The sequence below is a fragment of the Nipponia nippon genome, unplaced genomic scaffold (assembly GCF_047370975.1).
Source record: "Nipponia nippon isolate SJK-2023a ecotype South Korea unplaced genomic scaffold, ASM4737097v1 scaffold_6, whole genome shotgun sequence".
Taxonomy (NCBI): domain Eukaryota; kingdom Metazoa; phylum Chordata; class Aves; order Pelecaniformes; family Threskiornithidae; genus Nipponia; species Nipponia nippon.
In genome coordinates, this window is record NW_028262380.1 from 33,858,037 (window position 1) to 33,875,129 (window position 17,093).

Consider the following 17,093-nt stretch of genomic DNA (forward strand, 5'->3'; position numbering starts at 1 on the left):
ATGAATCATATAAAGCTTTTCTAATATAGACAGATTCCTTGAAAGCCTCTTGTATTGTTGTAGATCTAGCAGGTGATAATTCATGGCTGCTTCTGATTGCTTAAAGAAAAAAACAAACTATTGGAGAGAAGGATATTGAGAAATTCCAAATGTCTGGGCTGATTTTATATGGGGTTAATTTTTTTTTTTTTTAGAAAGGGTCAGGGGACATTCCCGTAAAAGCCAGTTAATAAAATGGCTGAAGTAAAATTCCATCAATATCAGTTCTTAAAAAGTTAACATGAGTAATGCATTTTACCCTAGAAATCCTCAAGGAGTCAGTAGTTGGAGTGAAATAAATAGCAACTCAAATGTACAGTGTGGAACTAATAACAGAGATGGAAGACATCTTAATACAGACTGTGAAATAAATAACCGATCTGCTGCTAATATAAGGACTCTAAAAATGTCTTCTACTTTAGGTATGTTCTAAAATCTTCTGTAATTTTAAGTCTTAGTGCAAATAATTCTGATAGCTGCACAGAATTTGGGAGAACCTTGTTTGATGAGCAAAATGTTCAAGAGTCTAATCATGAAGCTGATCTTTTTCTAATGTCCAGTAATTACAGTGGACTTCAGAAGTTCAATAATGTGTCATTGGTACTGTTTTGTTTCCTCCTCTCCCCGCCTCCAGACTGTCATAATAGGGAGGATGACAAAGATACTGATCTACCCCAAGGTGAAGATGATGAAGTGGAAGAAGACAGAGTTAGTGAAGATTCCATATCTAGTCACAGAAGCAGTCTGGGTGATGCTGCTGGAGATGCTGAGTTTGAGCAGAAGATCAACAGGCTTATAGCTGCAAAACAGAAACTTAGACAGTTACAAAATCTTGCTGCTATGGTGCAGGTATTTTATGAATATAAATGTGTGCACAAAAATGTAGCATTCATTATTTCATATAATGTATAACTTTAAATAGGGAAAACCACCCTGCTTAGTGTAACATTGAAAATGCTCATTTTTAGGCTGGGGGAAAAAAAAAAAATACTGTTTGAATTTTCTGAAGTCAAGGGTGATAGGTCTGAAGTTCAAATCTGGTATTTTCATAGGGGATGCTAACCTAAAAGAAGAATGGCCTTAATACTTAACCTTAGCACTGGATTACAAAATATGAACCAAGAAGTCTAATTTTTTTTTTTAATAATATTGATCTACATTTTTAACCTTATAATGTATGTTCATCAGTTTTAGTTTTTGAATCCTAAGTTTTGCAACATCATTCAATCAGTGAGGAAAAATTACTTGTTTTCATATTTGAGCACCATCTAATGTAATGTTGGCATACTGAATACACATAGGTATATCAGAAATGTAAAGCCTTTATGTGAGAACTCTAAAATCAGTCTTAATTAGAACATATATTTTACAATAGCAACAGTGTAAACACTATGTTGTTATTTCAAGATTATATTGCTGTCAGAAATTTCTCAGCATCTGGATCAGGCTTTGTTTTTTATCATCACTATAGAGACATTAACTGTACAGTGGTATAAATCAGAATTAGAGATGATACAGCATCTTCCTTAATAAACAACTTAATTAATGGTATGTCTTCAATCTTTCCTTCATATTTACAAGGTTTGTATCTGTATGTACTCAGTAATGGTACTGTAGGTCTGTGTAGCTGTGTCATACTTGGTCACTGATGATGATCTCTCCTGTTCAGCAGGTTCTGTATTAAGAACAGTCATGTAGGAGAACAAAAGAAACAGTGTCTACAGCTTTAATGTTTTCAATTTGAGTTCAGAACTGAAAATACAAAAATTATGAAAACAAGAAAAGTGGAATAGAGAGCCATGTAGAAGACTCTAAGATATTTTAGATTTAACTTTCAAGAGTAGTTTTGTTTTTATTTTAAGCTCTTAATAGTAATATTTAACTTCATAACTACAGTAATTAAGCAATCTTGTTCTCAGTTTCCTTCTATTCCTCTTGAGTCCTCCTTTGAAGTGCCTGTGTTATGATCTAAACTAAAGCTATGCAGACTGTTTAGTTTTGAAAAATTAGTTTGACAAACTAAACTTGTTACATTTTGTGTATCAACTTGAAAATAGTCTGCCTTTCTGACATCCTTTTAGGATGATGATCCAGAACCTCAAGCAACAACTGCAAATGCATCTAATATTGGTGACTTGTTTTTGGGTGAGATGGAAGAGACAAAGCAACAACCAAACAATGTCCGAACTAGTACCAACAAGTTACAAAAAGATGTAGGACTGAATGAAAAAGCAAGGTATGCCTTTCTCAAAGGATAGTAGAATCATGCTTTAGGCAACTTCTTGCCAAGTAATATGCAGATAACTTATTTACGCAGAGAGAAGTTTTATGAAGCTAAACTTCAGCAGCAGCAACGGGAGCTTAAGCAGTTACAAGAAGAAAGAAGAAAACTGATTGAAATTCAAGAAAAAATTCAAGTGTTACAGAAAGCTTGTCCTGACCTTCAAGTAGGTAGAATATTCCTTTCCTTTCTTAAGCTGTTGAGCAATGAAACATAAAATATCTTTCACGCCATTTTTTCACTATAAAAATTGGAAAAAACTTAAAATTGATAATACTTGTGTACTGTAAGCAGCTGGACTTCTAAGTCTAGAGAAGACTGTAGTTTGTCCTCAAAAGCCTTTATTTAAAGTCTTAAAAGATGGAGAAACTTCTGTCTTATTTTTAGCCTGAAATTTGTCTGTCCATACCTGCTAGTCACTGCGTCTTCACTCCTATTAGTTCTGTCATTTACAGGGTCTGGTATTTTGAAAACATATTGTCTTGTTAGCATGATCAACACTTTGTTGTATTCAGACTTAACTGCACAGTGCTGTACTGTTTCTCATACTCTCTGAAGATGAACTTTTTTCTATGAAGTGAGCAGTAGCTTATCAATATTGTGCATCTACAGCATTATATATGTGGTGGGTTGACCCTGGCTAGATGCCAGATGCCCACCAAAGCTGCTCTATCACTCCCCTCCTCAGCTGGACAGGGGAGAGAAAACATAATGAAAGGCTTGTGCGTCGAGATAAGGTCAGGGAGAGATCACTCAGCAGTTACCGTCACAGGCAAAACAGACTCGACTTGGGGAAAATTATTTTAATTTATGGCCAATCAAAATCAGAGTAGGGTAATGAGAAAATAAAAAACTATATCTTAAAACACCTTTCCCCCACCCATCCCTTCTTCCCGGGCTTAACTTTACTCCTGAATCTCTGCTCTGGCACCTGGAGCACCTCCTCCCCCTCCTTCTTCACTGACCTTGGTGTCTGCAGAGTTGTTCCTCTCACATATTCTCAGTCCTCTCTTGGCTGCAGTTGTGCAGCAGTTCTGTGCCCTGCCCCCCCCCCCCCCCCCCCCCCGTTAAATATGTTATCCCAGAGGCACTACCAGTGTCGCTGATGGGCTCGGCCTTGGCCAGTGGCAGATCCGTCTTGGAGCCAGCTGGCACTGGCTCTGTCAGACATAGGGGAAGCTTCTGGCACCTTCTTACAGAAGCCACCCCTGTAGACCCCTGCTACCAAAACTTTGCCACGCAAACCCAATACAATATAATACTATATTACATAACAATAAGTTCTGTTGATTCCTGGCTGAGTTCTGAAATCCCTTTTCACTGAATAGTAATTCCCCTATCTCATAAAGCCAGAACCCTGTTGGGTTTTAACAGCAGGTAAGTTTTAGAAAGCTACTCTACTCCATTTTGGCATTTTGCTTTCTCTTTCAGTTGTCAGCTGGCCTGGGCAACTGCCCAGCAAATAGGCAGACTTCACCAGCAACGTCAACTCCGGCCACGAATGAGTGTAACACAGCTGGCAAGCCTTTACTTGAATTTGATGAATCTGTACCAGTAGGCAATGAGGTATTTCATACTTGATATTCTGTGACTTAAGAAAGGTTTAAAATGAAAAAAGTTTTAGGTAACTTGGACACATTTTTAAGTACTTTGAATGGGGAGTGGAGTAGTAGCCATTTTAACAAAGCGTGTATAAGTTGTTTGTTTCATTTCTGGAAAGAAGTAAATGTTGACCTGAACTGGCAAGAGATCTTTCCCTAAATATAGCAGTTGTTGCCAAATATTAATGTGGAAGTTGAATTAATTTTTGAATTTGTACTGTGCAGATTTGATAAGTGTATACCACAGGGAAGTCATCCATGAAGAAAATGATGGCAGGATTTGAAACTTAGTTTATCTTCTACGCATCTTCCTTCCCCTTTTCCCCCCAAATTCATGTCTTAAATAATGATCTGGATATTACTTAGTCTTTCTGAAAATTATGCTAGCATTTGTAGGGGTGGAGGGATATGTGATGAAAAGTGTTTCCTGGCTAGACTAGACATCAGAAACAAGTATCTGAAAAATATCTTTTTTAATAGACGTTCTCTGTGAGTTGCATCAGCATTCTAGTAAATTTTCTTTTAACAGTTTAGGTGAGGCTGATTGGCAATGCCCGTACTGTTGTCATTAAAAGCCAAATTTTCCTCCTCCAAGAAGAGAATCTTAGAACTTTAGCATCTTCCAAATAAGCATTACAGGACAACTTGTCCCTTTTCACTAAACAAAAGGTCTGAATTCTTCCTGCTAAAAAGAAAGTGTCTCCAAAATCAATGTGCTGATGTAATTGCTAATACTCTACAAACAGGTTGGGTTATTAATTATCAAAATATGTACAGATTTTTGTTGGAAAACTTCTTAGCTCCAGCACCACCAACCAGTTCAGTTGCTTTCAGGCTTGAGTACATTGTCTCTTAAGTCTGCGTTTTCCAGTCTACTGCACTTACAGAATTGGTTTTGTATGTTATGCTATTATGTTATGCAGTTTACGTGTTTGTAAAAGTATCTTGCCGTTTATGCTTTCACTGGATTTAATTTAAGGTAGATAAAGGCCTCTTTCTACCTGTACCTTTCCCTTTTTGTGCTCTTCTTTGTAAATCATGGCTTCATTAAGTCTTGTTCAAACATAAACTGCAACTTGAAGTTTCTGCAAGTTGCAGAGAATCTTTTTGTTGTATACTGTACTTTGTTATCAAAGAAGTACTTGGCACAATTTTCAGATTTCGCCAGAGGGTAGTATTCTGTCATGCTACTTAAAAGGCTAACTAACAATGCATAAATTATGTGATAAAAACGGTGTTGAGTGCAACATGCACTGTTTTTCTTAAAGAACTCTGTTCTCTAATGTTTAATTACCTTCTTAGATTTTTCAGTATTTGGGATAAATAGTAAATACAGGATGTATTTTGCAGCTTTCTATGGTGTGGCTTCAGTTACAGTATAATACCAATGCCTGAACAAAAAGATAGCAGTGTAGTATCAAATACTGAAATTTTAATGTGCTTTAGTTTAGATTTTATTTATTTTGTTTATATTCTAATGTCTTCCACTTTATTGCAAACAGTTATGGTCTGAGATGAGAAGACATGAGATTTTAAGAGAAGAATTGCGACAGAGAAGAAAGCAGCTTGAGGCTTTAATGGCTGAACATCAGAGGAGGAGAGAGCTCGCAGAAACAATATCTACTGTTGCTGCGTCTGTTAAAAGTGAAGGATCAGAAGCTCAGCATACTCCACAGCAGAGTAGGACTGAAAAGTAAGAACACGAGTCACTCTGTGTAACTCAGTGTTGTGATGATATAACAGAGCAGTAAATTAATTTCTTGACTTCTAAAGGGACTGTTAGTTGGCAACTTGCCAGTTCTATGGGTCTTCCCAGTGTATTTAGTCTCCTTTGCGCCATAAATGGTGAAAAATCACTGAAGGAGAGGAGAATGTGTGGAAAATACCAAATGCTCAGAGTAATTTTTCTACATCTCTACATAATTTACAACAGTAGTAAAGTAATAATTTTCCAAAACAGTAAGTTATTTGATTGAACTTGTCCCAATATCAGTAGAATACTAGTTTCATTTTGCATTGGTGAGATAATGTTTAAATTAATTTTGGTGCAGCTTGATCAGTTGAAGATAGACAGACTTGCAATAGTCAGCAGGCTGCTTTAATAATTTGTCATAAGCTAAAAAAAAGTACTCCTCCCTTTCCAAACACCCCTGTGGTTTTTTTTCTTCTCTCTCTCTTCCCCCTCGCAATATGCACTAGGACAATGGCTACCTGGAGAGGTTCTACCCAGTGTGCACTAGATGAAGAGGATGGAGATGAAGAAGGTTATCTCTCTGATGGAGTTGGTCAGGCAGAAGAAGAGGAAGAAGATGCGTCAAGTTTGAATGACAGTTTCTCTATTTATCCCAATAACAACATACCAGAAAATGCATATTTTGTTAAAGAAAACAAGGATAGGTTAGTGGCATTACTTTTTGATCTGATGCTTGTCAGAATATATTTGGAAGGGGTGGAAGATTCATTGCATTAGCTAAAAGGCATCCTTTTACAGCAAAGTGAAATTTCTTTCCGCTTGCTAGGGAGCTGCGTGCAGTGGCACTTTCTTGTCTGAGTCGCTGTAGCTGCAATGTGTATAACTAACTTGATTATTTCTTCAGTTTTCAGTCATACTAACTGTCTGTCATTGAGCTCTCCAGTTGTGTTGCAGTAGCTCCTTATGTTCCTATGTCATTTTAATCGGCTTAAAAGATAACCTATATGAAATTTTTGCCATGATATTGATCAGTCTTTTCAAAAAAAGTAATTCCGAGAATTAAACGAACTCTGAAATTTTTGCTTTCAAATTGTTGGCTTTTGCAGCTTTGAAAACTATTTCTTACTAGATTTTTTAATTAACATGGATATTTTTAACTTTTTGCTTACCTGATTGATTTCCTTAAGTGTTGTGTGACTAAAGGAAAATGCCATGTTAAAAGTAATGTACGTCTTTTCAATTCATTTCCTGGTTTCGATACCAAAATAATTTTAGTAGATAGTGGCCTTCTAGTCAGGAGCTGGGCCTGTTAATTCCTAGTGTTGGTGGCTTCTATTTTCATCTGACTACATACTATATATCAGTAATGGACGATACTGAAAACAAGATCCAGAAACATCCTTAGCAAGTCTTTTTTGACAGTGGTTGTTAGTTGGGTGGCTGTTACAGGATAATGTTGGATTGACAGAATGGCATGGGTGATTAGCCGGCACACTGAAGTGGCCTGTGCCAAGTGAGTTGTTGATGTACAACTGAAACATAATTTGAATAATGGGAGTATCACTAGAAGAAGTTGTTTGGAATTTCAGCTTTTGTCCTCATTCTTCCTTTTTTTTTTCCCCCACCCAGGTGGAAAAATTGCCGTCCTCTTTCAGCAGATGGGAATTATCGTCCATTGTCTAAGGCCAGGCAACAGCAAAACTTAAGTATGCGACGTCAGGAAAACCTTCGGTGGATGTCCGAACTTTCATATGTGGAAGAAAAGGAACAATGGCAAGAGCAGATCAATCAGTTGAAGAAGCAGCATGAATTTAGTGTCAGCATTTGTCAAACTTTGATGCAGGATCAGCAGGTAGATATGAAGAGCAGTTATTTTGTTGTTCTTACTTTGTCTTTTTTGGGTTTGTTTTGTTTTGTTTTGTTTTTCTTTTTCCCTCTAAATCTTTCCAGCAATAACTTCTGGTGTTGGTAATCTGGGCACTGTCGTGTGTTTTCTTTCCACAGACCCTCTCTTGTCTTCTACAGACTTTGCTCACAGGCCCTTACAGTATGATGCCCAATAATGTTGCATCTTCGCAAGTACATCTTATTATGCATCAGCTGAACCAGTGTTACACTCAACTTGCTTGGCAGCAGAATAACGTCCAAAGGTTTGTTGGCTGTATTAGTGTTTGTGGAATTTGAAATACTTCAGTAACAGAGAACATGGTTATGTGAATAAAAGATTACAGATAATGGTTAAATACGAGACTTCTGAAATTCTGAGTTGATTACAAGTTTTTGAAATTATATACAGCATTTTTGGTTGCTTTTTTCACCACTGCTTTAATGCCTTTGAGATGGCTCTTTTTGAGTAGTCTTTGGTGAAGAGAACCAAAAGTTGGCATCTCTACCAAAAATCTGTTGCAATAGCTTTATTTGGCTTTTTTGGTTTACACTTGCTTTCCTTGAATATGCTTTTATGTCTTTAGTCTTTGCTAGACTACCTGGCAAGATTCTGGATTCTAATGGTTATGGCAAACATGGTGGAAAAGCTTTTTGTCCTCTTAGTGTTGTCAGTCAGAATTTATGCTTATGCTCCTTTTGGATGTACTACTTTTACCTTTGAACAACAATCTTTTTTAGAAAAAGATGTAATAGTCATTTTAATTCATTACATGAAAGTTCAAGCTCTTCATCTCTGTTTTGTATTTGGTAAGTGATATATAGTTACTGGCCTCTTATATAATATTTTGAAGTGATTTTAATGCCACTTCTGCAAATATTTTGTATCTTCAGTTGTTTCTATTAAGTTCCCTTTTCAGCCTGCTTATTTTTTTAGTATCTAGTCATTTTTTTTGTTGTTCTTGCAAGGCTGTTTAACCTGTAACCATGACCACTAGTACAGGGTGGTTGATTTTAAAACCGTTCCTGGCTGTCACTCAGGATGAAATACAAGGGGTTTTTTTCTTGATTTTTTTTTTTTTTTTACTAGCTAAATGGAGCAGTTCTTTACATACATTACATGAGGCAGGTGAAATAATATGAATCTCAAATTACTCAAGTATAAATTTACGGCTTTCTTTTAGCATTCTTGTTTTTCCCAAGTGCTTATTTTTCCTTGTTTTCAAGGTTGAAACAAATGTTAAATGATCTTATGCGCCAGCAAGAACAACAACAGTGTCCAGAGAAGCCATCAAGAAAGGAGAGTGCCAGTACTGCGCCACCACCTCCATCTCCTATTTTCTGTCCGTTCAGCTTTCCTCCACAACCTGTGAACCTGTTTAATGTACCAGGATTTACTAATTTTTCTTCCTTTGCTCCAGGTGAGTATTACTACAGGTGTGAAAAGTAATATGAATTTCAAGAATTTCTGTTCACCCATTTGATTGAAATCTTAATGTGAGCTTGCTGAAACTCTGTGACTTTTCCTTTATATTGAAATGGTATTAAACCGTACTTTGAGTCCATATTATCCTAGCAGAAGTTTGTTAATGTTTATTGCTGAACAATTGTATATTTTGACTTCAGTATGAAAAGCAAGACTTCCTCAGTAAGAAGTTGGTTATAGTCAAAATTACCCACTCCATAAAGTTAACATTTTACATGTTCTTCATCCAACATGTGAAAAGCAATGTTTGAAGCTTTTACATACCTTTGTCAATCATTTAATAAGTGTTCTAAGTGAACCGTCTAATTTTAAGGTGGCACTTGGTAATTGTTTATCTTTTTCTTAGAACTTCCGTCACTTGTTTTTGTTCGAAATGCCTGCAAATGGACTGTGTTACTAATTTTTGTTCCCATCAGAGGTATAGAGTAACTGTTGACTTGGACACAGTGTTCCTAATCTCATTACCAAATCTACTTGTACTGTTGAATTTGAAATGGAAAAAAATCTAGGTATTTTACTGTATCATTAGAAGTTGCTAAAGCTGTCTTAAAAATATATTTCAGCTGTTTCAGGAAACCAGGAAAAAGGCATAGACGTAGATTGCAGCTTTCAGATTCTAAAGTCCGTTTTCTGTTTAAAGATATATTTTAAATTATATGGAACCCACACAGAAGAATAGTTACGTTCAATTTGCTGCTACTGTAAAGATTCTGAAGTTAAAATTAGTATTATGAATTTATAACTTCTTTGGCCCTATGAATACTTGTACTGTTGGAATTATTTTGTCAGTATGGTAGTTGAAGTATTGATAAAGTCTTCATGCAGGCAGAGCTCTGCCTTTTTTGGAACTGATGTAATTTTTACATTCACTTGTAGGAGCTCTTTATTGGGGTTTCTTGAAGTACCTTCATCTCTCCACTGATGGGATCGTAGTGGCATGTGTAGTATCCAGTAATGTTAGAAACCTGCATGTAAGATAAATTCCGATTATTGTACTGCTTTCAGGACAAAAACAGTTTTTGCTTACTTCCCCACTGTATTTTTGCTTCATAATGTTATGTTACCACACAATATGTCTCAAATTTGGTTTTTATCACACAGATAAATGAGGTAGTATCTTCTGACTCTCTTGTTTACTTTGTAGGTATTAACTATAATCCAGTGTTCCCTTCTGGTTTTGGAGATTTTGCACACAATACTTCCCCACACAGCAGTGAGCAGCAGCAGCAACATCCTCTAGATCATAATGCTTCTGGGAAAACTGAGTATATGGCATTCCCCAAACCTTTTGAAAGCAGTTCCTCTAATGGAGCAGAAAAACAAAGGTATTTAATGTCACAGTGTAACTTCCCTTTAATAATTTTTCCTCCCTTTCTCCTCCCTTTTCTGGGGCTTGTGGGAATGCATCATTCTTTTAGGAAATTTATCTTCCAGATAAATAATAGAATTACAAGATGAGCTTGCTTTTGCGGTTTCCAGTGTAATTTTTTTACTTTTTTCACTAAACTGTTCTGCTTTTCTGTATATTAACTAATGTATTGTTTCATGAATATTTTAAGATCAAATACAGTGTTGGAGTGGTTTTGTGATACATTTTGTAAGTGGAGGAAGATTTCATTTCCATGGTTTTTGAAACTGAGCTGTTTGAATAACTAGAGGATATAATTTCAGCAAACACTTATTTTTTGTGCTACAGTAGAATGTTTTGTCCTGTAGTACTATTTGAGCACAGCAATAGCTGCATAAGTATATTGAGGTTGAAATCAGTGATAAATGTGAATTTCTTCAGACATTTTCCATTTTCCATTTGGAAGGGTTCTTGCTAGTTTTTTTTTCTTCAATGTTCAGTTGATGACTAAGTAACTAGGGCAGATAACTTGCATTATGGATAAAGCTACTTGCCTGGTCATACATGCTGTTTCTATCTGAGAGACTAGGTTATGATAATTGTGGTCTGTCTGTCTTTCTTTCTGACAGGAGGAGTCATAGACAACCTGAAGAGGAAATGGAAAAAAGATCAACTTGGCTTAATGATAGCCAGGAAGTGAAAAAAGATGATCAGTCTCAGCTGAAAGCAGCTTTTGCAGTTTCAGTGCAAAACATTGCTTCCAGTCATAAAAATCAGTCTGATATGAGCAGGAGAAGAGAGTTTGATGAAGAGTCTTTGGAGAGTTTTAGTAGCATGCCTGATCCAGTAGACCCAACTACTGTGACAAAGGCATTTAAATCTAGAAAAGCATCAGCGCAAGCAAGCTTGGCATCAAAAGATAAAACACCCAAATTGAAGAATAAGAGGAAGAGTTCTTCTCAGCTAAAAGGCAGAAATAAAAATATTGGTAGGTTGTAAAGTAATCTTAGATACCATGGCAAACCCAACTTGGATTATAATCATTACATTCCAGAGAATTTACTCCCCATAAGTGGTACCTATAATAATGAAAATAAGTTACTGAAATATGAATACATTTTACATAATGTAACTACATAAGGTTTTTTAGCATTTCAATAAATAAAAAGCATAACTGATTAGGACATTATGATTTGAATGGATAGTGGATGCAGATACACTAAGATTTAGAATAAGCCACCAGGAGAATTTTCCTCTTCATTATGTCTTCATGTTCATACTGAATGACTTGCTGAAAGATGTGCTTCAGTAAAGTACTGAATGAGAAGAGAGGGACAGTACTAGCACATATAGTACTGTTGCAGTCACTGAGGATTTAGTGCTACTGTATGGCTTCAGTGTACAGAGGAGAATTTTTGGCTAGGAAATGTCATTGGTGTTTTGCATCTTTGAGATTGCCCTCGAACAAATTTTTAAAAGTAATAAAATGCTTTGTAAGAAATTTTTTTACTTCTCCCTTTTCATCCCCTCCCATAAGGTTATGAAAGTGCCAGTGCTTCTAGTGTGTGTGAACCCTGCAAGAGCAATAAAAGCAGACACTCCGAAGAGGTTGTTCATGCAAAGGTGTTCAGCAAAAGGAATCGGGAACAATTGGAAAAAATAATTAAATACAGTAGATCTACAGAAATGTCTTCAGGTATTCTTTTCTGAATGTCAGTAATTATTATGTGAACCTCTCTGAGTAAAGGACCTCCATACTTAGTTGCTAGTGTATTATTTAAAAGCAGTTTATTATGACAATACTGTATTTTTAGCATGTGGATTTTGCTTTTTAATTTCTAAGGATGGTGTAAACGTAAAAGTGTGTAGAAAGTTGGGTATTGATTGCTTTTGGGTATTTTCTGTAGATTAGGTACTTGATTAAAATAATTTAGAAACAAACCTGTTACTGTAAAACAAAAACCTAGCCAATCAAAAACCTCACCCATTTGTTGGTGGTGTTATGGAAAGTAACTGCACAATGGAAAGTAACTGCACAACAGATGAAACTGTTTAGTGTTTCAACTACATCCTGTACTGCATACATGTTTTCTTTCTAGTCATGCTTAAAGGAACTCTATCAAATATCATTCAAATTCAATCTTATAACATCACATAAACCCTTACATTTTTGCCATCTGCACTGCTTTTCTTGCATCTAGATCATAAAAATATTCTCTTTTGTGTCTTTTTAGGTTCTGCCAGTACCTTTGTTTTGTTTGAAAGAGGCAGAAATTTTAGTCATTGTAGCACAACGTACAGCTTTGTCAATCTAGCTGCGTCCACACTGAGCTGTTTATTGGTATATGTAATAAACTTTTACCAGTCAAGTTCTCACAATAAGCAGCTTTGTGGTTTGGATGACTAAGCAGTCTTCCTTCTGCTGTTTTGTATAGACCCTGTCTTTATTTCTGGTGCGCATTTTTGTGTTTATCACTGTCTATCCCCACTTTCCTACAGCGCATGCTAGGAGAATTCTGCAGCAGTCTAACAGAAATGCATGCATTGAAGCGCCAGGTAATGCATTCACTGCTTAGCTTCAACAATGTCCTATTTTTTTTTTTCCCTCTTCAGTTTTGGTCCTATAACTCAGACTGTTTAGCAGATGTTCAAAATTAGTATTATTGCAGCACCTTCTCTATAAACAAGGCAAGAGAAGTTACTTGTAATTTGCATGCAATGCAACGATACAAACTACTTTGGATTATAATTGTGGAGAATGTGTTATAATGTTCTCGGTTAGTCCCAATTACAAGTGGAAAATACACAGGTAGTTACTACGACAGAAAACTAATTTCAGTAGATATTTTTAGCATGCTACTATTACATTTTATTAATGGGGGAGGGAAGAGATTTCTGGTGGCTTATTAAAGGTTGAAAAAGCTTGCCTCTATGCTTAAAAATACTGGTAAACTATTTGCAGATATTCAAATTGCACAGTAACTTTTGCTGTATTGCTAATAACTTCATTAACTTGAATACTAACAAATATGTATCTGTTAAACTAAGCTGAGTTTTCAAAATTTAACTTTTTTTTCCATTCAACGCTTGCCAAAATATGTACGTAATAATTTAACTGTTGTGATGCAAGGATAATCCTTAATTTTCAAAGGAATGGGAACACATTGTCTTCTCATGCATATGTAATAGGGCTTAAGGGTAAGAAGTTTTATGTGAGCCTCAGAAGTGATATTAGACATGTATGAGAATGTAGGATTTATGCTTCTGTGGGAGGTGTGGGAAGGAGTGGCGTTCTTGAATTAAGTCTAGAGCTTTCTTAATGTTGTTGCTTGTATTGCAAAAGTGTGGACTACTTGTATTATATAAACTTGAGACCTTTGGCTATCTCGTTTGAAATATCTTAAAACTCCATTTTTAGTGTTGAATACCTATTCTAAAAGCAACATTGTGGTGTGTGCAATATTCTCTTTAATAAAGAACACTTTCTAAAGGTATTGTTCAGAATTGTAAAGAAACTTATTCCTATAGTACTTTATATTTTATTTCATATATAAAGGATTGCATAAAGTATTATTTCAGAATGTTTAAATCTTTGTTGCCCTTCAGGAAATGAGTAAGCTTTAGGAAAGCAGCTATATAATGGAATCTACAATGATTGAGATATAATTTGTGTAGCTGTAACTTGCATACCTAACAGGCAGTTGTCTTTCAACTGAATGCATGTCAAAGACTTAACGAGTTCCTTTTTTTCCCTGCAGAAACTGGTAGTGATCTTTCTATGTTTGAAGCTTTGCGAGACACAATTTATTCTGAAGTGGCAACTCTTATTTCTCAAAATGAGTCTCGTCCTCACTTTCTTATTGAACTTTTCCATGAGCTTCAGCTGCTAAATACAGATTACCTAAGGCAAAGGGCTCTATATGCTTTACAGGTACGCACAAGATTTTTGATCTTATGTATGAATCAAACACATCTTGGATCCTTTTTTACAGTATAGATTTATTATCTTTTCCAGGATATAGTGACCAGACATTTATCTGAGAACAACGAAAAACAGAAGTGCACAAAATCACCGAATTCTGCAACATGGATGGCATCAAATTCTGAACTTACTCCTAGTGAAAGCCTTGCTTCTACAGATGATGTAAGTTTTCAAGTTCAGAAGCTAGTTCACTGTCAACTTTTCCTGTGTTTTCAATTTACATGCATGCTTGTGTACTGAAATATTCATACTAGCGATTGAAATTTTCTACAATTAACATCAACTTGTACAGACTTTTCTAAACAAAGAAATGTGAGAGAATCTTAATGCAAAAGTGATTACATATGGTAGGATTCTTGATGCTGGAAGTGAGTGATGTGTCAGGGAGGAATAGAACATGGAGAGGGGCATAAATCGGAAACTGATACTCAAAAAGAGCCGAAATCTTCTTGTGAGTAAGGTCAGGGCAAGTACTGATCACAGGATTCCCAAAAAATTTTTGCTTTTTTTTGTATTTAAGGAACCACTGATGCCTCTGTACAGTTTCTTACGTGTTTTATAGTTGAAGTATTTGAAACAAACATGGTAGAATCACCTGATGGATTTATATCCTGAAAGTAAAGTTGTTCCCCAGTCAGGCAGCCTGGTGACAAGTCTTCATACCACAGCATGTGGCTGAAAAGAATTGCTGGCTTGTTGACACATCTGTGAGAGGATGGTGCACTCCTGCTTTGTATTCAGTTGTTCGGTGTTTTTTAGGAAACTTTTGGCAAGAACTTTTCTACAGAAGCATGTCAAGATTGTGAACAAAATGATGCAGACAATGGGAGTACTATGTCTACATCTTCAAATTTTGAACCCTTTGCCACTGATGACCTTGGTAAGAATGATGTGATCTACAATGTTCTAATTGTTACTCCCTTGTTCCTAAAATGCCTGCAATTGTTTATGCTTAAATAGTATACTATTCTTTGATTTTTAGTATGTAATCACGTTTTGTAAAACAACACTTAGAGAAATTAGCCACTTGTGAAACACTTTGAGTTGATCAAAGTGTGTAATAAAATATTATAACTCAATTACAGTTATATGCAGATTTCAAAACTTGTGGCTTTGAATTCATTTTTATCATTGTTTACTTGTCTATGAATCGAAAACTTTTTATTTAGATTAAAAGTTGTTTTTATTCTAAATATAGGCAACACAGTGATTCACTTAGATCAAGCTTTGGCTAGGATGAGGGAATATGAGCGTATGAAAATTGAAGCTGAAAGTACCCTTGACTCTGAGGGATGCTCTAGTAATTTTCAGGGTGCTTCTGCTGCTAAATTAGAAGGTATGCACATATACACATATTTTGCCTAGTTTTAGAAAATAATTATTCTAAATATCAAGAGTCATTTAATTGGCTGACTTGTTTTCCTCTTCATTTATATTGAAAACTTAGCAAAGTTTCAGAGCATCTTTACATACTTAAGTAAATATGATTTGTTTTAAAAAAAGGAAGATATATGGGTTTGAAATTGGTATTTCCTTAGTAGTAATGTTGAATGACTTAAATGTTTTGTTTGTTTTTTTTAAATGAGGTCCAAGTACTAGTGAATGTCTTCCTGTGCCACAGTCAAATGAAGTTTCTGCTGTTCCATGTCCTCGTATAGATACTCAGCAGCTTGACCGGCAGATTAAAGCAATTATGAAAGAGGTCATTCCTTTTCTGAAGGTAAGAACTCTTTTCAGTAATGTGTGAATTAGGAGAATAGGTATAATTGCATAGAAGAACATTATTTTGAAAGGATAACTCACATTTTAGCAATAGCTGCCAATAAATATGTAAGTTGCAGACCTTGCTGAGAATGAAGTAAGGATTAAATACTCCAACAGAAAGATTCTGTGGAGCTTTTAATAGGAGAGAGAAACGGTAAGGTTTTAGATTGCATAGGGCTGGTGGACTTGACATCAAGAAGAACAGAGATTTCTTTGTTTGGAGCTGACCAAATCAAATAAAAATGTTTGAGAATGTACTTATGAAATTTGCTGCCTTTCAGCAGAGAGAACTGAGATAGTTTTGATTAAAACTGTTTACGTGCAGTGTAACTTGAGATATTTTTGAAGAGTAGCTCTGTGGGTTGTTGATTTTTAGTGTTGTTTTCTCCTGTTTACAATTATCTTTAAAGTTGTTGAGAGCTTGTAAACTTCTGTGAATACAGAGGAGAAATGTACTACTTTAAAGAAGGAGAAATAGTCACAGTTCATTCTTGGCAAGGTTAAAGAGCAGAGAAGATTGAGTTGTAAGATGCTTAAGTCATCTCCCTGTTCCCTTTTATAGTATTCCCAGTATGTAAGCTTAGGTTTGTTTAATAAGGTACTTGGCTAATAATAGTTTTAAAAACTGTGTATATTGATATGACACAGTCTCAGTGCCTGAAGACTTCTGTTTTGTTTGCAGTTTTAAGGAAGCTTACAACAGTAGATATCAACATACAGTTTAATACACTTGAGTACACAACCACAATGTATGAAGATTTTTATTTTGTCCAAATGTTAAAAGATGGCATGTACTAATGTATTGGAAAAGTGAGGTAAAGCCATATGTGTCATGGCCAATCAGTCATGAATGAAGTATGGTATCTGCTATAACTGTGTTCCAGTTAGTTTATTTTGCTAAACGGGTTAGGACCTGTTCATGGAGTGCTGTTCCATCAGTGGACAGACGACTTCTTAATAAATAAATTTCAGTATTTGAGTTGGTGGCTAATTTTTTTTAAGTGGTAACTAAGCT

The 17,093-nt window shown here is 35.6% G+C and overlaps 1 protein-coding gene across 18 annotated transcripts in view; it reads left to right on the forward strand.

The window, feature by feature from the left end:
- Positions 1-17,093, forward strand: part of PCM1 (pericentriolar material 1) — a 44,950-nt gene that overhangs the window by 16,560 nt on the left and 11,297 nt on the right. For 12 of the 18 annotated variants that reach the window (XM_087736167.1, XM_087736168.1, XM_087736165.1 and 9 more), the window contains 19 exons: positions 304-461; positions 674-888; positions 2,121-2,275; positions 2,357-2,486; positions 3,752-3,886; positions 5,424-5,614; positions 6,121-6,318; positions 7,244-7,466; positions 7,619-7,764; positions 8,726-8,919; positions 10,129-10,309; positions 10,962-11,320; positions 11,870-12,028; positions 12,832-12,888; positions 14,091-14,263; positions 14,348-14,476; positions 15,074-15,194; positions 15,513-15,650; positions 15,901-16,034. In XM_087736167.1, the coding sequence (XP_087592293.1) occupies positions 304-461; positions 674-888; positions 2,121-2,275; positions 2,357-2,486; positions 3,752-3,886; positions 5,424-5,614; positions 6,121-6,318; positions 7,244-7,466; positions 7,619-7,764; positions 8,726-8,919; positions 10,129-10,309; positions 10,962-11,320; positions 11,870-12,028; positions 12,832-12,888; positions 14,091-14,263; positions 14,348-14,476; positions 15,074-15,194; positions 15,513-15,650; positions 15,901-16,034 (3,196 nt within the window). The remainder of the gene's footprint in view (positions 1-303; positions 462-673; positions 889-2,120; positions 2,276-2,356; positions 2,487-3,751; positions 3,887-5,423; positions 5,615-6,120; positions 6,319-7,243; positions 7,467-7,618; positions 7,765-8,725; positions 8,920-10,128; positions 10,310-10,961; positions 11,321-11,869; positions 12,029-12,831; positions 12,889-14,090; positions 14,264-14,347; positions 14,477-15,073; positions 15,195-15,512; positions 15,651-15,900; positions 16,035-17,093) is intronic. The other 6 variants (XM_087736172.1, XM_087736174.1, XM_087736182.1 and 3 more) reach the window with 2 other exon arrangements.